We start from the raw sequence: 22,425 nt of genomic DNA, 5'->3' as shown, positions 1-22,425 counted from the left end.
GACAAAGGAGTTTCCAATCTCAATGTATTATATATGTTTCTGCTATAACATGATCTTCTAATTCATGTCATCTGACGGAATGAAACGCAGGGAAGTCACCCACAATGGTTAGTGGATGCACAGAATATAGATTCTTTTTGTTTCCACACAATGTCCTTCAAATACAAATTCACAGTGTGAGTTGACACCATTAATGAAACAGGAGATCCCAGGGGGATCTTGGCATCCACCAAAGAATGATCTATGTCTGACAATGGAATGAAGGATTTATTCTCTGTATTTCAAACTTTTTCAGGCATACTACATATTAAATCAGGGACAAATCGCTTCAGCACTTTCTGAGAAATTGCGGTAACAAACTTCAACTGTCAAAATAAAAGATAAGATGGTGGCCTGTGGGCCATCTTCTTCACCGATCGGTCCCAAATCGCAATGTGCACACTAAGCTCCTAGGGGAACCTACATATGAAATTTGAGAAAGATCCCTTCAATACTTTATGATAAATAGCAATAACAAACTTTAACTATCAAAATCCAAGATAGCTGCCTGGCGGCCATATTATTTTTCCGATTAATCTGAAAATCAGCATGACACTCGTAGGGCCCTAGGGGAACCTACGTACGAAATTTGAGACAGATCCCTTCAGTACTTTCTGAGAAATAGCAATAACAAACTTTAACTATCAAAATCCAAAATAGCTGCCTGGCAGCCATATTGTTTTCCCGGTCAGTCTAAACATCAGCATGATACTCCTAGGATCCTAGGGGAACCTACATATGAAATTTCAGACAGATCCCTCGGTTGTTCTCAAGAAATAGCGGTAACAAGCATTGTTTACGGACGGACGACAGACCTCAGACGAAAGGCTATTTGAATATTCTATCATCTGAAGATGGTGGGCTAAAAATCACAACAGCAGATAATTTGAATGACATTTTATTTTTTTGTTTTACAAGTTTGATGACATATGATGTAGACTCTCATAATGATTACTTTGTATACAGTTTACACACTCGCTCTATGATATTATCTACACTACGTGCTATATACACCCAGACACGACATTTAAAACAATGATCCCTGTACAGTTGATACAAAATCAAGGTAAAAATTATGCAAACATTCCACATTTGAAACATTTTATTTTAACATGGGATTGAAATCTTTTATTTGAAAAATTTAATCTTACAATATAATGAGAGAGAAAACAGTTAAGACTCATCAAGAATATTACTGGAATAATTGTTAGTATCAATAATTAAGCAATAATGATGTGATTTTTCCTATTTCAGAAAAAAATAACATAATGATTATTTAGTTTCAAGGTGTATGTCTGAAGACTCATTCAGATAGAATGTATTCAATATTTTTGTGTCTAGCAGGTTGAAATAATTTCAAAAGTTTAAACTCTGTTTAAGGACTCTGCGGAAAATTTGCTTTACTAAATAGGTATTTATTCTCAATAAACAATTATTAAAAGTTCTATGCATAAGAAGATATGCTTTATAGACAGTGTCAGATTTCAGAATAAATTTTGATAGCATCTTATGCTTATCTACTGCGAACATTTTAATAGTATGACATGGAACTAAGAACTTATTCCTCTATGTACAATATATCTAAACTAATCTTAGGTCTCTGAAATCATTATAAAGTAACTCTCATTCCAGTGATTATCATCATTTGATAGTGTATGAGACTCTCAGACTATATAGCTACCAGTACTTGGTCATTGGACCATGAAAATATTTATAAATGGTTTGACATTTTGACGGGTATAATCAAAACTACATCCATATGCCTCTCTGCTAGCAACTATATTATTAAATAATTAAATTTTTGGAATTGCAAATTAAGTTAAATTCTTTAAGCTGTTTATGAGGAAAAGCATTTTGACAGGATTAAAAGTATAAATACACTGTAGCAAGATCATTTTTACTTTTGGCAATAGTGCAGTTTTATATGCATATATGCACTTGAATAACCTGCCAAATTAGTATTTTTTAATAAAAAATATTTTAAAATTGGTTAAATCTAGAATTTTTTGATATAAAAAGATTTATAAGCAAATAGACCTACCAAATGTGTATAGGTTATAGATTTTCGTCCAGATAACAAACAACTATTACATAGTACACAATTCAATCATTCCATTTTTTCCAAGAAAATCTCAAACTTCTGCTGTAGAATGTGATGTGTAATCAACAAGAAGCCAACAACACAAGAATACCATAGAAAACCACATAATCTGTTCATGTCCCAAATTCATGTTTCAAAAGTTTCACAATTACCTGAATTATGTTCAAAATAAATTCAGATTTTTTTCCTAAGTTCCTGCCCATTTTGTCTCTCTCTCTAGAACCATGAACATTTATTTGGTCAAGTATGAATTTTAAAACATGTAATATAACATAAATGTAATCTATGAACTACAGGTACACCTATTTGTCTCTCACACTCTTAACACAACTGGATTATATTTACAGATGTTCACTTCCCTCTGACAAAGTAAGATGATAACAAATAAAAATCTGTACATTCATGTATATTGGTGTTCTGTTTTTTCATAATGTATGATAAATGCTTATTTGAACAGGTATTGATTGGCAAGTGATTCAGCTATGGATTCCCAAATAAACTGCACCAAATTTATAACTAGAAGACTTCATTTGCGTTTTAAGGGGTGCTGAAAAAAGAATTGTTTAGACCAATGATGTGCATATTTGAGGAATTACATATGAATGAGTTTCTTAATGCAAACTAGTGATTTGACAATCAATACCCATTCTGCATTATGCAAAGACAGAATATCAGGTTAATAGTTTTATACTCTGAAATAGGCGTTACCCAGGTACACTTGTATACATATATCATAGTTAACACTGTAACTCAAGTTCAGAACTTTCCTGAAACAAAGGCAAAACTCATTTCTTCCAAACACAAGACAATAATAATGGAACAATTGTACTTATTTTGTATGTTTGAATTTAAATTTGTTTAAGAAAAACTTCAAAATCATCAGAAACAATTCATTTCCCCAAATGCTGATACCACTTGATAAATACATTACATTACACCATTGCCAATAACACCCAGTGCATAAGCCATATTTCTTGATTGTTTAACATTCAAACTACTTAAGCTTTATAACTAATTTGATTAGATTGATTGAAAATACATTTGATGCTGGCAACGATATGTGCTGGGAACATGTGTATATAAAAGGAATCACAACTCTTCTATCTATAGAATAAATGAAAATCATGGCAGATAAATGATCTGATGTGGATCTTAATCATAATACATGGCCCAGAGGGCCTATATCGCTCACCGGGTTATAATGTAATGCCAAGTTATGTTCTGAATACAGAATCATTGTTTCTTTTCTGAAGGAAATTAAAGATTTACTTCTAATTTCCCTATTGGGACTTACTCTTTCTGCTCCAGGGTGTCAGAGCAAAAATTTATACAAATTCTGTTACCCTTCTATAGAGGATATTCTTGGCCAAATTTGGTAACAATCTAAAGCATACAGAACTTTTATGAAGTCCTACATAGTAGAGATTTAAAGGTTTTACCTCTATTCCTGCCCCTGGGGAGTCAGAGGCAAAATTTAAACAAACTCTGTTCCCTTCCCCCAAGGATGTTTCTAGTCAAATTTGGTTACATTCCATGCAGAACTCTATGATAAGTAGTGATTTAAAGGAAATGTTGACGGAGGGACGACGGATGCAGCGACATGACATAAGCTCACCGGCTCTTTGGGCCAGGTTAGCTAATAATTAAACAGTTTGGGTTATCAATTCTGAGCTATACATCAATGTTTTAGCTCTCTCTACAAATCAAAATTGAATAATTAATTTTTCCTGTTGTTTCTGTAACTGGAACTTATCTCATTGTTTGTTGAAATGGACCTTTTTATGAAAACATTGGTATTACTGAGGTAACATACATCTTTTCCAGAAACATAATTTTATAATGTTGACAGCACCTTGATGAATTATTTTGTTCCCTCTGAAATATGAAATATGATGAAAAAAGATTATATACAAATCCGAATGAGAAATTCATGTTATCACAATAGCATATTATAGCAGTTCCTGAAAGTATACCCCAGTAATATTGTACATGTACCGTATTTTCCCTAATGAGGGCGCCTGGCGCGGGTAAATGACTGAGGGGGGCGCGGTTATTTGAGACCATTTTTAGATGTTTTTTTCTGAAACGGACTATAGTCATCTTGCGTTTAGTTTCGTATTTTTCTGAAACTTATGATAACCAACTTTCGTTTTGAAGTCAAGTAAGTATTGAAATTACATAATAATGAAGAAATGTATGCACTAGAAGTATTAAACATTGGTTAAATATGTCTGTTTCTCGGAATTTTTGTATTTCATGCTAGCCTGTTTGTTTACCTTGCGTACACAAAATGGCGGACGGTGCTTTCGATCGCTACTTTCGTTTTGTGGCAGATGGGGAATACCGACAAGAGCACACAATAAAATGCTTATAAATGATAATATTACTGTTAGTTAGGAACCTTTATCATAGATATACAGTAAGTATTCATAAAACCTGTACAGACATCGCTAAAATGTTGATGCCAGTTAGTCTTCATCCATACACGTGTGTGGGACATTCAAGTGACACGTTTTGTTTTGAACATGGCGTTCTAGCTATTTCTATGTGTAAATACTTGGCAAGTTATTCAGTGCAATAAATTTATTGTTTATACAAGCTGATTAGATATCTGTTAGGCATCAGATTGATGTAAAACTATATTTCATTAGCGTCTGCAGAGACAAATCGTCACAATCTGGCACAAAAATTGTATGAAATTAGTTGATTTTTTTCAGCAAAAAACGTGGGGGCGCCCTTATTAGAGGAGGCGCTCTTAATAGGGAAAATACGGTACATGTACATTGGGTTAGTGATTTATCAATGATTTATATTCTGTTTCTGATGAACTCTGCTCTTTTTGCTTCAGAATGGTATCCAATAGGAGGTAGAAATCAGATTATGAAAATTCTTTTCAATTCGAAAATAATCAAAACAATTAATATATACTGAATTTCACTTGCATACTTGCTATGGGTTTTTCTTCCTAAAAGGATAAAATTTGCAGCCAAACTTGCTGGTAACTATTGAAAATTCAGTGGTAATCTTTCTTTGATTTAGACTAACAAACATGGCAATATCAGTGTATTTACAAAGAAACATACCCGTCAGCTCACAGAAATTAAAATGCCGGAGAAAGCACACATGTACATTTTCTGGTGCTTGAGATGAATGACTATTACCAGTGAAAGCGTGTGAACAACTTCAAATTACATAAAATATATACTGTATTATACATTTTATACATGCTATTAAAATCCAGCAAACCTAAGGAACTTTAAACAAGAAAACAATTAATGGTTTACTCGCATGACCATTGCAAATTGAGGCAAAAAATGTCAACCATTTCTTTTTATCTAAATTGCTTATCCTATTGAAGCAATCTTTTTTTGCTATTTTCTAATTACTGGTAAACATAATATAAACAAAACATAATGAAAATAATTATTTCTCAAATAATCACTCCTAAAAACAAACATTTTTTCAAAATAAAAATTCTATAAATTTTCCAATGGATTCTGGGATATTGAAAAAAAAAGAAAGAAATAATGTAGCCTTTCGCATGAAAATGATGCTTTCAAAAATGTTGGTCTGTTGTAACAAATTATAATTGAAAAGCATTTTGAAAATAAGAAATAAGGACAAGTAGAAATAACAAGAGGCCCATGGGCCTTAACGGTCATCTGACTATTGGCACAATGCAACATAGTCATTAGAATATTTAAGCCATTTTAACCCCTGTGATCCTGAATGAAGATCAAGGTCATTTTTTAAAACAAATATGGCAGCCCTTCACAGGCCCAATATCAGGTCTCTAGGGCTCTTAGTTATTCACAAAAAAGTTATTTCAAGATTTTAGCCTACAAGACACCTGTGACCTTAACTGAAGGTCAAGGTCATTCATTTGAACACACTTGGTAGCCTTTCATCCCAGCATGCTACAGGCCCAATATCAGTACCCTGGGCCTTCTGGTTCTTGAGAAGAAATTGTTTTAAGATTTCAGCCATTTTGACCCAAGTGACCTTGATTGAAGGTCAAGGTCATTCATTTGAACAAACTTGGTAGCCCTTCATCCCAGTATGTTGCAGGCCTAATATGAGAACCCTGAGCCTTTCGGTTCTTGAAAAGAAGTCGTTTAAATGATTTTAGCCTATTTGACCACTGTGACCTTGAACGAAAGTCAAGGTCATCCATTTGAACAAATTTGGTAGCCCTTCATCTCAGCATGCTACATGCCCAATATCAGTACCCTGGGCCTTCCGGTTCTTGAGAAGAAGTTGTTTAAAGGTTTTAGCATTTTTGACCCCTGTGACCTTGAATGAAGATCAAGGTCATTCATTTGAACAAAAAACTTGATAGCCCTTCATTCAAGCATGTGAGAGGCCCAATATCAGGTCTCTAGGCCTCTTAGTTATTCACGAGAAGTTGTTTAAAGGATTTTAGCCTTTTTGACCCCTGTGACCTTAAATGAAGGTCAAGGTCATTCATTTGAACAAACTTGGTAGCCCTTCATCCCAGCACGCTACAGGCCAAATATCAGTACCCTGGGCTTTTTGGTTATTGAGAAAAAGTCGTTTGAATGAAAAGTTTACGCACGGCGGACGGTGAACGGCGGACAGCGCACGACGACGGACGGTGCATGAAGACAATAGGTCATCCTGACCCTTCGGGTCAGATGACCTAAAGAGATACCAGACTTGTCTTCTAAAAACTTCATATTCAAATTAATATACATATCTTATCTGGTAAAAGAATTTTAGGACAATACAATTGAAAAAAAGAGCCACATTTATATCATCTTATTGGTTAACAAGGTAGTTTGACATAACCATAACAATCTAACCCTGCTGTCAATTTTTAATTTTCCCCTTGAGTAACATGCAGAACAACCAAAGATTCCTTTTCCTTCTATAGTTCTTCTATAAATACTTTAAATGGGATCCAAGCAATTTTCAATAAGCCTATCTCTTCTCTATATAAGTGAAAGTATTTTCTAATGTGCTTGTGTGTCAGTCATAGCCAATTGGCTAGACAGAGAACTATCTGGCAGTTCTTTATAACTAATATCTATAATTTGGTTCTAAGTACTGCACAGTTACCTCCTCTTGAGTAGGCTTCATTACATTTTTGACATTTTTTCTCATACAAAAGACAAAATATCCAACACCTGCATAAAATGTCAGATTACTCAATACCTCAATCAAGTTGGAGGATCAGTATTTACCATGACTTGTGTAAACAATCTCACAAATTATTTTAACCAGTATTGCAGAAATCCTTTTAAAACCACTGTTAACAAAATATTACCTGTTCTAAAATGCCACCTCCCTCATTTGATCGTAAAGAACAAATTCAAAAAGTTGTCATCACATGTCCATCTTGTCCATCACATGTCATTTTGTGAAAGCTACATATACTTATGCTTTTAGCATTTCTTCCTGCTTTGTGAACTCTTAAACCAATTCATACACTGGACTATCAGAGCCTGAGAGCATATTGTCAGTACAGCAATGTTCTTTCACACTTATTGACATTTCATCCACCATACACTTGACACCCATTTCTGTCCTTTACTGGTTTTTGGAATTCCTCAACATTTGATTTCCTCATTCCTCTAACATGTATGCTTTACATTCTTTTACAGGGATATTGTTCCACCACATTTATTTTACCAGACATTCAATGTATCTAAGGATATCAGTTAGCGTTTCATCATCCAATACAAATTCATTCAATTTCTCTCTCTGCAGACTTCACTTCAGACCAGAATTCAGCAGACACCTCAGCACAAAGTCCACACTATCAGGCAGAAATACACATCAACTTAATGAGCTACTTCTGAATCTTTGATACACAGATACAATGCTAACTGTAACATTTCAATGCTCTGACGAATTTTTTCATATCAACCTTTTAACACTCAGTCAAACTGTCTTAGTCAATCAGCACACTTTCACTTGAGCTTGAGTCGGATACATTTGCGTGCGACATTGACAGCTTGTGTGTGTGAAGCCTGTGGACTCATGAGATCCGGTACATCTGCACTAGGAAGGCGTTTCACGTGCTGCAGACAGAAATCCATAGTTTATGCAGGGTTAGTTAAATTTAATTCATTAGCATCTCTCTTCAAGTTCTCCTGAAATGTCAAAGTTTGGAAATCCCTAAATAGGACTCGCGAGATTCAACAGCTAAAGTGCTGTTATATTTCTTGTTTACTATGTAGTGCATTGAAAACATGAAATATTCCAATAACAGAATGATATGTATATGATTGTAGTACCTTCTTTAGATGGCAATGTATTCAGTGAAGGAAGTAAAATTTTGATACAATTTACATTGAATACAGGTAGCAATACAGGACTTCAACAGGCCATAAGTTTCTATTTGGATTAGTTTCAAAATCAAATGGGTTCAAATAAATGGGACATAAAATGAGCACAACGGGACTAATTCATGTGCCACATGATATCCATGAAGTTTGTGCAGTACTAGTATCTCCTGCGGTGATAGAATGTAACTATTTATAATCTCCCCACAGAAATGATGTAAGCACAGGGTATCATTTTATAGCATGATTCCATCACCAGTAGAAACAACAGTACAGCATAAACATTATCAAGTATCATGTGGTATATGATTTAGTCCCATTACTCAAAACACTAATACCTAGAATATGATGTTGCAAAATATCACCGGAGTAAATATAACGTATTATTGATTAAGAACATAGAAGCCTTAATACACAAACCTGATTGCTGAGTAGTTCTATTGTTCTGTCTCGTCCTTCTCCTTCCTTTACTCCATCCATGGGACTTTCTACTGCATTCTGTTAATAATACAATTACACATCATCTAGAAAACTGCAGTGTGTGGGTACATACTATTAAATGTTTGAATTCTCTACAGCCTCTTATATAACTATAGCGATGTTGGTGTTGATTTTCATAATTTTAAGTACAAATCAACCTTCACTAAAATTTACAACAATAATAAATATCCATAAGTTCTAATTTCTCTTATATTGCCAAAAGAACACTTTTCAGATTGTCCTAGTTTACGACCACTAGTTTCTGTACCTGATTTCCTTGAGACTCTTCTATAGACTTGGACCTTTTCACAGGACTGTCGGGGCGCACAGGAGATCCCTCTCTTTTCCTACTAGGACTCTGTCCAAAGGAGTCAACATGCATCGGAGATCCAAGCACATTCTGTATTAACACAACAACAAACAACTATAGCATTGGTCCATGAGTAATTTATTTCACATCAATACATTTTCTTCAAGATCAAACAAATATGTTGGTATTTAAAGTATATCATAATTTTAAGAGCCTTGGTGTATGTTAAATACATGTCTGTTTATTTTCGGTATAGAGTATAACCTATCTAGCATTTCAGTCCTCCCTATATGGTTCCAGTAATAGTTTTGAAGAGACAAAACTCTGGGATGTATCTCTGTCTCATTACTCCGACTGAAATTCCAGTCTATATGCATATTGTATTTCCACTTATTTTGGCACAATATAATTCTAATAGCACATTTACATATTATTGAAGGATATGGCATTTCTAATGCAAAATTCTACATATTGTATATTTATTGTATATTTAGTGTCATAATATAGCTTTACACTTCCAACAAAATACTGCTACTATTGGATTACCACTAATCCAGATACATGTACAGTATTACAGAAGTATTTAGATATTTAAACTGACTGATATATTATATATACCTGTGAATCTTCCTCAGAACATGACAGTTTGACTGGACTGTCCTCTTCCTGACCGCTGCTCTTCTTTTTAGAGACGCAGACCGGACTCTGCATGATAGTGTCTGTGGGCTGGGAGGCATGCTCCACCTGTAGAGTATGGACATAACACATGAGCAATAACACACAAAATGGATTACGTTCATCAGTTAATCAGTAAAACTGATCAAAGTCAACAGACAAGTTGCATAAGTTTGAATGTTTAGTGCAAAATTTGGTCACTACCGAAGCAATAATACCTTGAATGGTTTTGGTTGATAGTATGTGATGATGTAATATTCAGCGCACCTGCCGGCACCGAAGAGATATCATCACCAACACTGTGACCAAGTTATCGAGATTGAAGTGACAGTGTGCGAAGGTATAGCGACAGCCCACTAAGGTAGTGATCAACCAAAACCGTTCAAGGTATTATTACCGAGAATGAAGTCAAAATGATTTTATCAGAAATATGTAAAACCTTTCATATATGTATATAAATGCATTAAGGTCATCTTAAGCAAAATAATTTTTTGCATTAGGCTTTATATTTCAAAAATAAATAATTCAACTAATAGCTATATGGAAAAAGAACTATATAGAATCAGTTACAAGCAGATTTTAATGCCTCATTTCCTTAATTACAACCACAATACCACAATACTAACCTCCCCATTTGTACAGCTGCTGTCTTTGCTAGGGCTTTGACCCTCCTGTATGGGTGTACCACTCCGTGAATCTCGACTCGAGTCGTCCTGGATGTCGACGGAGATGGCATCAGTGCGGAGAAGCTCTGTGTCAGACTTACTGTGAGTGAGGCCCTGAGATTGATCACCCTGAGACAGGTCATTGGGTTTACCACTACCCCCTATACTCGACCGACCATCCTGTAATCATAAACACATTCTATTACATGACAATCTAGGCAAATAAAGGTTTTGCTTTTTGTTTTCTTAACAACCTATCAACAGCTATAGCTGGTGAAAATGTGTGCTTTGGAAGACTGCAATATTATTAATGGTGTTCTTTGTGATATAAAAACTATTGCCTAATTTATAGTGCTACCTCACTGGAGCATACTGCCAAAACCAATATATTGCTACTTCTCTAAATATACTTTGTGGTCTTTTTATTCTGGCTTTAAAATAAACCAATCATGTCCTTACAAGTTGAAGTTAAGCTCCCAGGGTGATGAAGAAGTCATTAAAGAGTATTTTACCTCAGTAAGCTAAAATGAAGATTACGATCACCTGTGGGCGCTATGCTTTCCGATTAAGCCTCTGAACGGCTGGTTTATGGAGGTTGATGCTAGGTGGACACCACACAATAAAATTTATTGACCTATTGGTGTCCACATTTTCTGTTTATCTTCCTACCCTCACTGCCAACACATTTCTTACCTTCTTCTTGACGTCTGTGGATTTCCCTCTCTGAAGCAAGTCATTTGGTACATATTGGACAAGCTGTTTTCTGTAAAGACAAGAATTACACATAAACATTTGTTTTGACTATTCCACATAGTATGTAATATTAAAGTCCATTTGGCAAAAGACTAACAGGACAATTATTTCCTCGTGTAATGATAGAAGTCAGAATTTTTTAAAGTCTCAGTAAGATCAGATTTAGATTTTGTCAAAAAATTACACTTTTAACAAAAATTCTCAAAATTAACCCCAAAAGTACTTGAAACAGGTGTAAATTTTTTTCTTACATCTGTTAGACAAAGTTTGGTGCATCAACTTTGTAATTTGAGAATGACTCAATTTCTGCAGAACAGTTTCAACTGTAGGTACACTAAGCTTTTTATAGGAATTCTAATTTCTGACTTTCACTATTCCCCTTTTTTTGCTAAGATAACATGCAGCCCTGTATGATATGACATCTAAACTTAAATTTTTAAATGACTCCATGATTCACCATTTTTTGTAAATTGGCATTTATTTTGAGGCTTTTCGATTTCTAAAAGTGTTTTAGACTTACCGTTTGACATGTTTTATTTCTATTTTCATGTCATCTTTCATCAGCTTGATATGGACTGCTTGTCTGTGCACTACAAAATAAAGGAGGAACAGGTATTAATCACAGAAAACTTTTAATACACTCTTAATGCTAATAATAAGTTTTACAAAATTTAATAAAAACATTCAGTAGCATGATATTATATAAACACTTTCAACTCAGTTTAATTCACCTCTAAATATGAAATGCACAAATAATGCAAATACATCTCATTTTGCAAGGATGAAATAACATGAAATGTTATTAATTATCATGTCCCTCATTTTATAGTGGGGTTCATAAAACTAAACATTTTATAAACATTTGAACTGTAACCTATTGAAAATTATTATAGAAAATTTTACAGTGTCAAGGTGATCCTGTAATTCTAATTTTACTGTGTTGCTTTGCCATTGAGATTGATCAACAGTATTGGTAATTACCTGTAGATGTAAATGTCTGTATGTCGTATGTGAGATCAATGTTTTGATTTTTCACCTCGTTAAATGTGAGCCCAATAAACCATTTACACATGTACTGTCCCTCACTACAACAAACAAACAAAACTGCTACATATACAGCTGTTTTAGACGATACAAAACAAACCAGAATTTATTCAACATCTTGATTTATTTATTTAAGTCAACATATCAATTTAAAGCATCTTCTATGAAAGTTTTAAGAATTTTTTGAACCAATGATATTGAACTTGAAGCCTTTTAATAGGTATTCAATATTTTCATATTACAGAGTTATCTGCCCTTGTGGATGGGTATCCATAGCGATATCATTAGTTTGTGAGCAAAAATCATGTTCAGAAACACATGATGTAACAATCAATGCTTACAACCAAGGGCAGATAACTTTGTTATATGAAAATACAGAATAACAGCAATGTAAGATATACCATTGTCTGTGAATGAAATACAGACTCAAGACTCTTGTGTTGAATTTTATCCCCAATTTAATACAAGGGAATATCATTAACCTTTCAGTGAGTGGTCCAAGTGATGCTGGCATGACATGGGCTATTTTGATGAAAGGATTCCGTTCCAGGTTACCAACCAAAAGTCGGATCTTGGACTCCACATATCCATGCCTACAAATTATTCAGCGATTATGAAGATATATTGGCTGATGATTCCTTGAAATTTATACTATGTGATAATTAGTATGTCTCAGTAAATGATCAATAATTTTGGCAAAAATTGGCACAAGTAGACTACTTTGAATAGATCAGCTGTAATGGAGGAAATAAATAGCCTCTAAAGATTTCATGACTGATTCATTAAAACCATATTTCATTACTTATGAAAGAAATTTGATATATAGGTCTACACACCATTCTAAGTAGGATGTTTCCTCTTCTGCAGATACAATCAATACAATGTAGTGTCTGAAACAAAGATACAAACAGATTCAATTAACAAGTTCATATTCCAACAAAGGTACCAACACATCTAGTTGACTTATTTATGACTTAAATACCCTGCAAAGCAAACAGCTTTTCAAAGGTCGTCAAATTTACGGTATGAAGTGAGCCTAGAAAGTACCACATAAATGTATATCATAGAGACATATGAAGTGACAACGCTTTTTAATTTGAATTTTTTGACCACCATTGGATACATACTTGTATTTCAGGAAAAAGTTGTTGGGTTCAAACAGTTTGCCCCAGTCATCTTTGACTTCATATATTTTTGTGACAACGTCGAGACCTGAAGTAAAGAATTGATGAAACAATAAGTTAAATTTAATGCTGTTATACACAGGACAGAAGTATATCTTTACTGTGATTTAATATCTAGTTGTTTTTAGGTAAAATATGCAACGAAAGATGAATGATTGCAGTACACTAGGCTAGTGATCAATGGGTCCTTAGTTTGAATCTCAGAATGAGCAATGTTGTTACCTTGTTTGTTTGTTTGTTTGATTAATTAACGTCCTATTAACAGCTTTGGTCATGTAAGGACGGCCTCTGATGTATGCGGTGTGTTGCGTGTATGTTGTGCAAGGTCATGTTTTGGGAGACTGCGGTATATTCATGTAGTGTCTTTTACCTGATACAAGATACTTCACTTATCTCTAGACATAATGCTGCTCCCCAAACACTTGACAAAGACATTGGCTGGTTGCTAAAGGCCCATTAAATAATTATAGATAATAATTTGTGAATGACACAAAAGCTGATATGCTGTGACAATTTTGTGCTACATGTTTATATCACTCCAAATTTTTATTTTCATTGACAAAAGGACACATGAAATGTTACTGATACACACTATATAAGACTCTAAATTATTGTGGTATTCATTATATTTTGAGAGTTACACTGACCTCGTTTGAACTCTTCCATCATGATGGTTCGAGTACTTAAGGACACATTAAATGTGGAATTCTGTTGAGGGTATGCAGGTGTAATGATAGGCATCAGGTGAAAACGGTCTGACGGGTTGACCTGGAAATATCAACAAATATCTAACTGTTTAGAGAAAACTGAATAATGTTTTACTAAACAAACTTTTCCAAATAATTTTAAGGTATACAAAATTGTTGAAACTATAATTTTATATACTATGCAATGATATATAAAGTATATTTATGCCATAGTGTATTTGACATTTTGATAGGTAAATTTTCCAGTCATTTGAAAATCATCATATTTACATCTAGATTAACATGATAAGTGCTCAGTCTAGATCTGTTATAAAAAAAACATCACAAAATGTTACAGACACAGGTATGTTTGATACAAAAATACTTCATTTGCAAAATTAGTGAAACTTAAAATTCAGTTTTGTGTTTAATTTTAGTTAATTTGTTACTTCAACAGTATTGTCCCCCCTCCCTTATTTTTAGCCACTTTATCCTACCAATGACTTAGAGATATAACACAGGGAATTCAATTTGTCATTTTCATTTCATTACCATAAAATTTTTATGCCTCAACACAAAAGTTCTTACCCTTGGGTCCCATACAGGGAAGTTCAGTCGATTGTCAGTATGGAGTGGTTTCAGTAAGATAGGCTGTGGCCAGTCCCTGTAGTAGAGCAAGAAAGAATTTCTCAAACCATAACAACACAAGCACTAAACAAGAAAATACTTTCAATTCCTGTTACAATAGTAGTCAGAATGTAACTTCATCCGGGAGAGAAAAAGTAGAACATAAATTTCTTTTGTTTGATTTATATAAATCAATTTTATACTAATAATTTCATTTTCTTTGATTAATTTAATATTAGTAATTAAAGCCAATATTTTAAAATATATTAACATTTTTTTAACAAATTACATGTATGTAGTATATTAATATCATTCACATTATTGTATATGGAAAAAGTACCTATGGAAATCTCCTGTTGTCATTATAAAACCTTAATGATTTAATGTATAATGTATGATCAGGGCATTGGAACATTGTAACACAAAGCTAGTCCTAAATTCATCTGCTAACAACAAAACTTTAGACAGCACTTACCATTTGTAGAATACCATGAAAAACTTGTGTAAAAGTGTAGCTGGAGCAGCGTGTGGATAAAGCTGACAGACTCGAGCAACTAACATGGCCCATGACACACCACCAAGAAATCCTAATGCATTGGAGTAGATACCTCTCTCTGTAATAAAGACAAAAATAGGATATCACTCAGCATGCAAGGTCTGTATTCAATATGTGACAATAAGCTGTGTCTTCTAGAATGTCTTAACTGTTTGTGGTATTAATGTTGATCTAAAAAAAATACCATAAAGATGTCAACACTTCCAATCCAAACCACCTTTACTGTTTGTAAAGGTTTGCATTAAGAATTTTTTTAACATAGCAATTTACCCCAGCGAACTTATTCCACTTCTCTTTTCCCAAAGCAAGTATACCTAATATCAATGTTATGAAATGTGTACAAAATCATATCCATGCAACTAACTTTTTGCCCATAATTTGACAGCTCGTAGTGTCATCCTAAAGCTTTCCTTGTTGGGTACCAGATGTAGTATCTCGTCTGTCACTCGACAACCTGTAACATAGATTCCACTAGAATTAATCAACTGGCTTACTACTGTAGACTGGCCAACTTGTTTTTTAAATTACAATTAATATTCACAAATTTAAGATAATTTTACATCAAATTAAGATAATTACATGCTGTGGAAGGTTTAATTCACAGGTAAAATTTTCCATTCCCTGTTCAAATCATAATATATGAAAACAAGAGGCCCATGGGCCTTAACGGTCATCTGACTCATGGCACAAAACAACAAAGTCACAGTATAAAGTATTGGTTAATGATTAATATAAACAATACAAGGAACTCCTTAGTTGAATATGTAAGTTTCTGAAAAAGGTAAATGTCATTTGTTGAACAAACCTGGTAGCCCTTCATCCAAATATGGTCGAAACCCATTCAAGGATTAATGTAAGGAGGAGTCAGATTTTAAAGCCATTTCAGCAAAGCTCCCATTTTGGACCTCGGTCATACTATCCCCATGGGTCTTACCTCGGTCCTTTATAAAATATGATTGTCCTTACCTAAAGTTCCCCCTTCTGAATCAATTAAAACCACTATAGACCAATTTTCATTGAGATCGGAGACTGAAACCTTAAAACAGGAAGTGGGCCAGCGGCCATCTTGGAATACCAAAATCTTTACGAAAATGTTTGCATGTTGTTCGGCATCAATTAAAACCCCTATAGACCAATTTTCATTGAGATCGGAGACTGAAACCTTAAAACAGGAAGTGGGCCAGCGACCATCTTGGAATACCAAAATCTTTACGAAAATGTTTGCATGTTGTTCAGCATCAATTAAAACCCCTATAGACCAATTTTCATTGAGATCGGAGACTGAAACCTTAAAACAGGAAGTGGGCCAGTGGCCATCTTGGAATACCAAAATCTTTACGAAAATGTTTGCATGTTGTTCGGCATCAATTAAAACCCCTATAGACCAATTTTCATTGAGATCGGAGACTGAAACCTTAAAACAGGAAGTGGGCCAGCGGCCATCTTGGAATACCAAAATCTTTACGAAAATGTTTGCATGTTGTTCGGCATCAATTAAAACCCCTATAGACCAATTTTTATTGAGATCGGAGACTGAAACCTTAAAACAGGAAGTGAGCCAGCTAAAATTAAGAAAATTTGCCCTTTTGGGGCCCCACCCCTCAGTTCCTAGGGTTCAGACCAGACTCATTTATATAAAATATAATTGTGTTTCCCCAATGATGCTTCACACCAAATATGGATAAAATTCATCCAAGGATGGAGGAGGAGTAGGACTTTAAAGCTAAAATTAAGAAAATTTCCCCATTTGGGGCCCCACCCCTCAGCCCCTAGGGGTTGGACCACGCTCATTTACATCAAATATGATTATCCTTCCCCAATAATGTTTTACACTAAATATAGATGAAATCCATCCAAGGATGAAGGAGGAGTAGGATTTTAAAGCTAAAATTAAGAAAATTTCCCCATTTGGGGCCCCACCTCTCAGCCCCTAGGGGTTGGACCACGCTCATTTACATCAAATATGATTATCCTTCCCCAATAATGTTTTACACTAAATATAGATGAAATCCATCCAAGGATGAAGGAGGAGTAGGATTTTAAAGCTAAAATTAAGAAAATTTGCCCTTTTGTGGCCCCACCCCTCTGACCCTAGGGGTCGGACCAGGCTCATTTATATAAAATATGATTGTCCGTCCCAAATAATGTTTCACACCAAATATGGATGAAATCCATCCAAGGATGAAGGAGGAGTAGGATTTTAAAGCTTAAAATAAGAAAATTCGCCCTTTTGGGGCCCCACCCCTCAGCCCCTAGGGGTCACACCTATCTCAAATATATAAAATATGAATGTCCTTACCTAATGATGTTTCACACTAAATATGGATGAAATCCATCCAAGGATGAAGGAGGAGTAGGATTTTAAAGCTAAAATAAGAAAATTTGCCCTTTTGGGGCCCCACCCCTCAGCCCCTAGGGGTCGGACCAGGCTCATTTATATAAAATATGATTGTCCTTCCCCAATGATGTTTCAAACCAAATATGGATGAAATCCATCCAAGGATGAAGGAGGAGTAGGATTTTAAAGCTAAAATTAAGAAAATTTGCCCTTTTGTGGCCCCGCCCCTCTGACCCTAGGGGTCGGACCAGGCTCATTTATATAAAATATGATTGTCCTTCCCTAATGAAGTTTCACACCAAATATGGATGAAATCCATCCAAGGATGAAGGAGGAGTAGGATTTTAAAGCTTAAAATAAGAAAATTTGCCCTTTTGGTGCCCCACCCCTCAGCCCCTAGGGGTCGGACCAGGCTCATTTATATAAAATATGATTGTCCTTCCCTAATGATGCTTCAAACCAAATATGGATGAAATCCATCAAAGGATGAAGGAGGAGTAGGCTTTTGTATAAATAGTCTTACGCACGACGCACGGCGGACGGCGGACGGCGCACGGCGCACGACGACGACGACGGACGAAACACGATGACAATAGGTCATCCTGACCTTCGGTCAGATGACCTAAAAATCATGTAATCAACAGATGAGGATTAAAATGCATACAGATAAATTGCCTTACAACATATGACGACACAGAATTTTTTAACTATCATACTGTTCAGAATTTAATAAAGGGAAATCTGCTAAATTATTCAATACGGTTGATTTTATTTTTTCTCAAATGCACATGCAAAGAAACATTAATTTCATTTCACAGCAGTAGACATAATGTACAAAATATCACAAGCCAATTTTGATTCAATACTCACCATTAAGGCTCCTAACACATTTTTCTGATAAATTTTTGAGTAGTGCTTCATCCCTCAGGTCAATATCTTCAGGTATCTGTGGCAATGCGAGGCGTGCAAACAACATATCAAGCTGAAACAAACAAAAGGTAGAGTTACAATAAAATAGAAACCTAATATTTGATCCAACAACAGTCCAAGGGGATTAAAAACAGAGGAAATTGGATGGGCAGTTATTGTGACATTATTTTTTTAGGATACTATTTCAAATTTTGTGTTCAATACAACACTGGAAGCTGCAGAGTTTCAATCAAAATAAACCTGTCAATTTAATAGCATAAGGCAGATAAGCAAACAAATAAATTTTGAATGTGTAAAATTATTGTATTCATGAAAACTATCTCCTGCATAAATAGTTCATTAATGAAAGACATATTCTTTACCATTTTGGTAAGTAAGAACTGAAGAAAATGAGGTGTGCAGGTGCATCTATCTTAACAATTATAAAAACAAACACACTTAATTGTATATCTACTATGTATGCACCAATGTTGCTACAAGCATCACTCAAATTTTCAGATTCCAAAGTAAATTGGAAATGACATCTATATAATAAGATGTTGTTACAAAATCACTTCACTTGAAAATGTCATCAAAGCAACTAAATAAAAATGTCTATATCAGTATCACACATGATTATAAATGATTTTGCATACAAAAAGCATTTTATGAAATTGGTGATTTTCCACTGCCCCACTTCTTACCTCGATTCCATCAAACACCATCTTTATCACAGGTACATATGCTTCCTCCACGGCCTGCAGAAAAATTGATATTTGATAAAGTGTCAATGTAGAAAACTATCCACATTGGACAGATACTGTCTTTGTCAAGGGACATCAGTTAATGGATTTTATCTTTCCCAAGTTAAATTATGGCTTATGATAGCTTTGATTATTAAGAAGAGAAGTGAAATCTGTTGATTTACTTATGTTAACATAACTCTTTTGCAATGTTCTGAATTTTTTGTTTATGATAGTTTAATAGAAATGCTATTTCTCTAATAATAATTTTCTGACTTCGGGTTGAAATTCATCATGAATTTCAACCAAAATGGTGTCTTTGATCCTGTTTACTCACGCGTAAATCTTTCACTTCATCCTGTTGCTTTAGCAGCTCGTAGAATGAGGAAAAGAAGTCGGACCTGTCCACATGTCTGGGCGCCACACATAATGTATCAATATCACCACCTGTGTAATGCAATTGAGTTTGTGTTTCAGTACACTGAATTAACCATAGGATCAACGACAGTAGGCCTAGGGTTAACTTGGTTTAATTTTGAATAATACTAAATGAACGGCTACAGTAAGATTGTCTCCTCTATTCTGTATTTGCATATTACAGAGTTATCTGCCCTTGTGGGTAGGTATTGATTGTGATGTCATCTGTTTGCGAGCGTAACATCATACTTTTGGAAGAAAACTAATGAATTGTGCAAAAAAACAATGACGTACAATTGATACCTACCCACAAGGGGGATAACTCTGTAATATGCAAAGACGGAATCTGTAAAATATAGCTAGCAGCCTACTTTATCAAGCTATCTCACTGGTAAATAAACTACCAAAAACAGTTACAATATACTGACAAAGGAAAAACCAGTCATCCTTATCAATATAATGAATGCTGTCAAAGAGTGTCAGTCGTTTTATAATGAAGCAATCACTAATTCCAAATACCAAATGTAATGGTGACATTATATCAGAAAGAAGGAAATGCCTCTTTAAGATAATGCGCTGAGGGCAGCAGGTACTATATTTCAGTGATACTTGTACCACAACAGAGTCTAAAGATTTTCTTGTTCATAGATAGACTTGAATCTAAACTAGGCTTGAAACATTGCTGCACAGCATTTGATCTCAGTAATATTTTTCTTTTCATTCACATTACCTTTAGTGTGTACTCCAAGTCGATATGATCCAAATGTACAAACTTTTCCTCCGAAAGTGTCAATTTTGCTTTCAGGAATGTTGCTCTGAAGAAGTAGAAATAATTATTTTTTATACTATTACTCTTGAAACACATGACACAACATGATCTTGTATCATATTAAATGAAATGATATTCTTTTGGTGCATTGTTGGTTAAAATGCAGTATTACAATATTTTTTATATTCAACAGACCTGCATTGCTGATTTCAAAGTTTTATTGAACTATTTTTTTTTCAGATATCTTTCAATAGTTTCCTTCAACTATCTAAAACTTATTAACTTAATCACACATTTTTTACCTTTTGTCTGCTCACTTCTTTGATCCATTCTCTAACAATGTTATTGATCTTGTGTAAAACATCCATTCTGCGAAAAGAAAATTTGATAAAGTTTTATACCTTCCAGAAATAAATGTTCAAGGTTGCATCAAGAACAGATTAAAATTTGAATTAATTGATTCTTTAGAGTAGGGCTCATTGCTGTCCCTTAATAAAAGGTTTTGATCATATACCTGTGTGCTAGTTGTTCATCACTTTCGAACACGCCATATGGTCGCATACTCTCCTCAAGTTTCGCAGACAACTTTAAATCCAGAGGCTTGGGTTTATCCAAACTGATCGGGGAGGTAATCCCCGGATAGTGCTTCTGGTCTGTGTTGTCTTCTGCCATGATTTCTGCAGAAGGACCGTAAACATATATTACAAATTGTAAGATGTGGAATTGGAAACTATCAATTTATTTTGAATTGAAAACATAAAGGGCTAGACATATAAATCTTAATTCTTCTGTCAGCAGTGATTTTCCTTAATTCTATTATCTCAGGGGATGTACTGTAGGACAACCAATTCTCACCAAGTACCCATTCTCGCCATCGCATGAATATTTGGATGGTTACAGGCAAACATGTAACATGTGGTGTCGAGAATGGGTTACTTGACAAGAAATGTTCGCTGACTAGTACCTCTTGAATTTCATGAAATAATTATATTCAGTACTGTATAATTCAAGATTATTGAACAGCATTCAGGAGCTTTTAAACAAAATTTGGAAAAAAAAACAGTTTACTTCTTGAGAGAACAGTTTTTTAATGCAAATAAGTCACTGCTAGAACGGACCGCTATATGGGCACCACTTTATCACAAGGTAGCTAAACACTTCGGAACCCATCACTTCATAATGTTATTGGAAGCAAGATTTATTCTTATTCACCTATTTCATTTAGCTTCTTCTTCTTTCTAGAAGGAAGAAACAGACATTTAGATTTAGTCCATATCTTTTAATCAAGTGGTAATCTAATAATAAATTGGGAGAAACAAGCATTTCGAAAGGAAATTGTTAACATAGTAGTAAAAACTCACTCGCGAGGACAATGTATATTATGAATGCACTTTTCTTCGTAGAATGAAATCAAATCACTTTGTCTCTCTCTAACGACACTCCTTGTGATATATAACGGCCGTTCTTGTTCATATACTCGTTAATTGAAACTCATTCGTGAATCATTTACTTACCTCGTTGACAAAAGTCTTGTCACAAAATACTCTGCGTCACAACATATCACAATTCTGCTCTTGAGTACAAACTTTCACGCCAAAATATCTTCAACAAAATAGATTGCAACTGAATATGGCGGACTTCGTATTCAGTGTAACCGCATATTCGTATTTTGATATAAACGTATTTAAATACATAAATGTGAAAAATAAAGCTATTTCATCCAATAAAATATTAAACATAACAACATGTCATCAAATATATTATCTCCTCTTATGCAAAAGAATAACGAAAGTAAAATACGAAAAGATGTCTTATGTATAC

At 34.4% G+C, this 22,425-nt stretch overlaps 1 protein-coding gene across 2 annotated transcripts; it reads right to left on the bottom strand.

The window, feature by feature from the left end:
* Positions 1 to 921: 921 nt before the first annotated feature.
* Positions 922 to 22,249, bottom strand: LOC138318570 (poly(A) polymerase type 3-like). 2 transcript variants are annotated; one of them, XM_069261058.1, is made up of 22 exons: positions 22,119 to 22,249; positions 21,119 to 21,281; positions 20,907 to 20,973; positions 20,566 to 20,650; positions 19,756 to 19,865; positions 19,380 to 19,433; positions 18,637 to 18,748; positions 15,793 to 15,882; positions 15,348 to 15,486; positions 14,834 to 14,909; positions 14,207 to 14,327; positions 13,503 to 13,587; positions 13,212 to 13,265; positions 12,858 to 12,968; positions 12,313 to 12,416; positions 11,852 to 11,921; positions 11,272 to 11,341; positions 10,540 to 10,758; positions 9,857 to 9,982; positions 9,197 to 9,328; positions 8,869 to 8,946; positions 922 to 8,184 (listed from the first exon to the last, which is right to left on the bottom strand). In XM_069261058.1, exons 2-22 carry the CDS (start codon positions 21,274 to 21,276, stop codon positions 8,074 to 8,076), a joined length of 2,172 nt encoding a protein of 723 aa, XP_069117159.1. In that variant the 5' UTR covers positions 21,277 to 21,281; positions 22,119 to 22,249; the 3' UTR covers positions 922 to 8,073. The 2 variants fall into 2 exon arrangements, with proteins under 2 accessions (XP_069117159.1, XP_069117160.1); XM_069261059.1 differs by having other exon boundaries at positions 8,123 to 8,256.
* Between the last annotated feature and the right edge of the window lie 176 nt (positions 22,250 to 22,425).

Source organism: Argopecten irradians, chromosome 3 (assembly GCF_041381155.1).
Source record: "Argopecten irradians isolate NY chromosome 3, Ai_NY, whole genome shotgun sequence".
In the NCBI taxonomy this organism is placed as follows: domain Eukaryota; kingdom Metazoa; phylum Mollusca; class Bivalvia; order Pectinida; family Pectinidae; genus Argopecten; species Argopecten irradians.
This window is presented reverse-complemented; position numbering and strand designations above follow the sequence as displayed.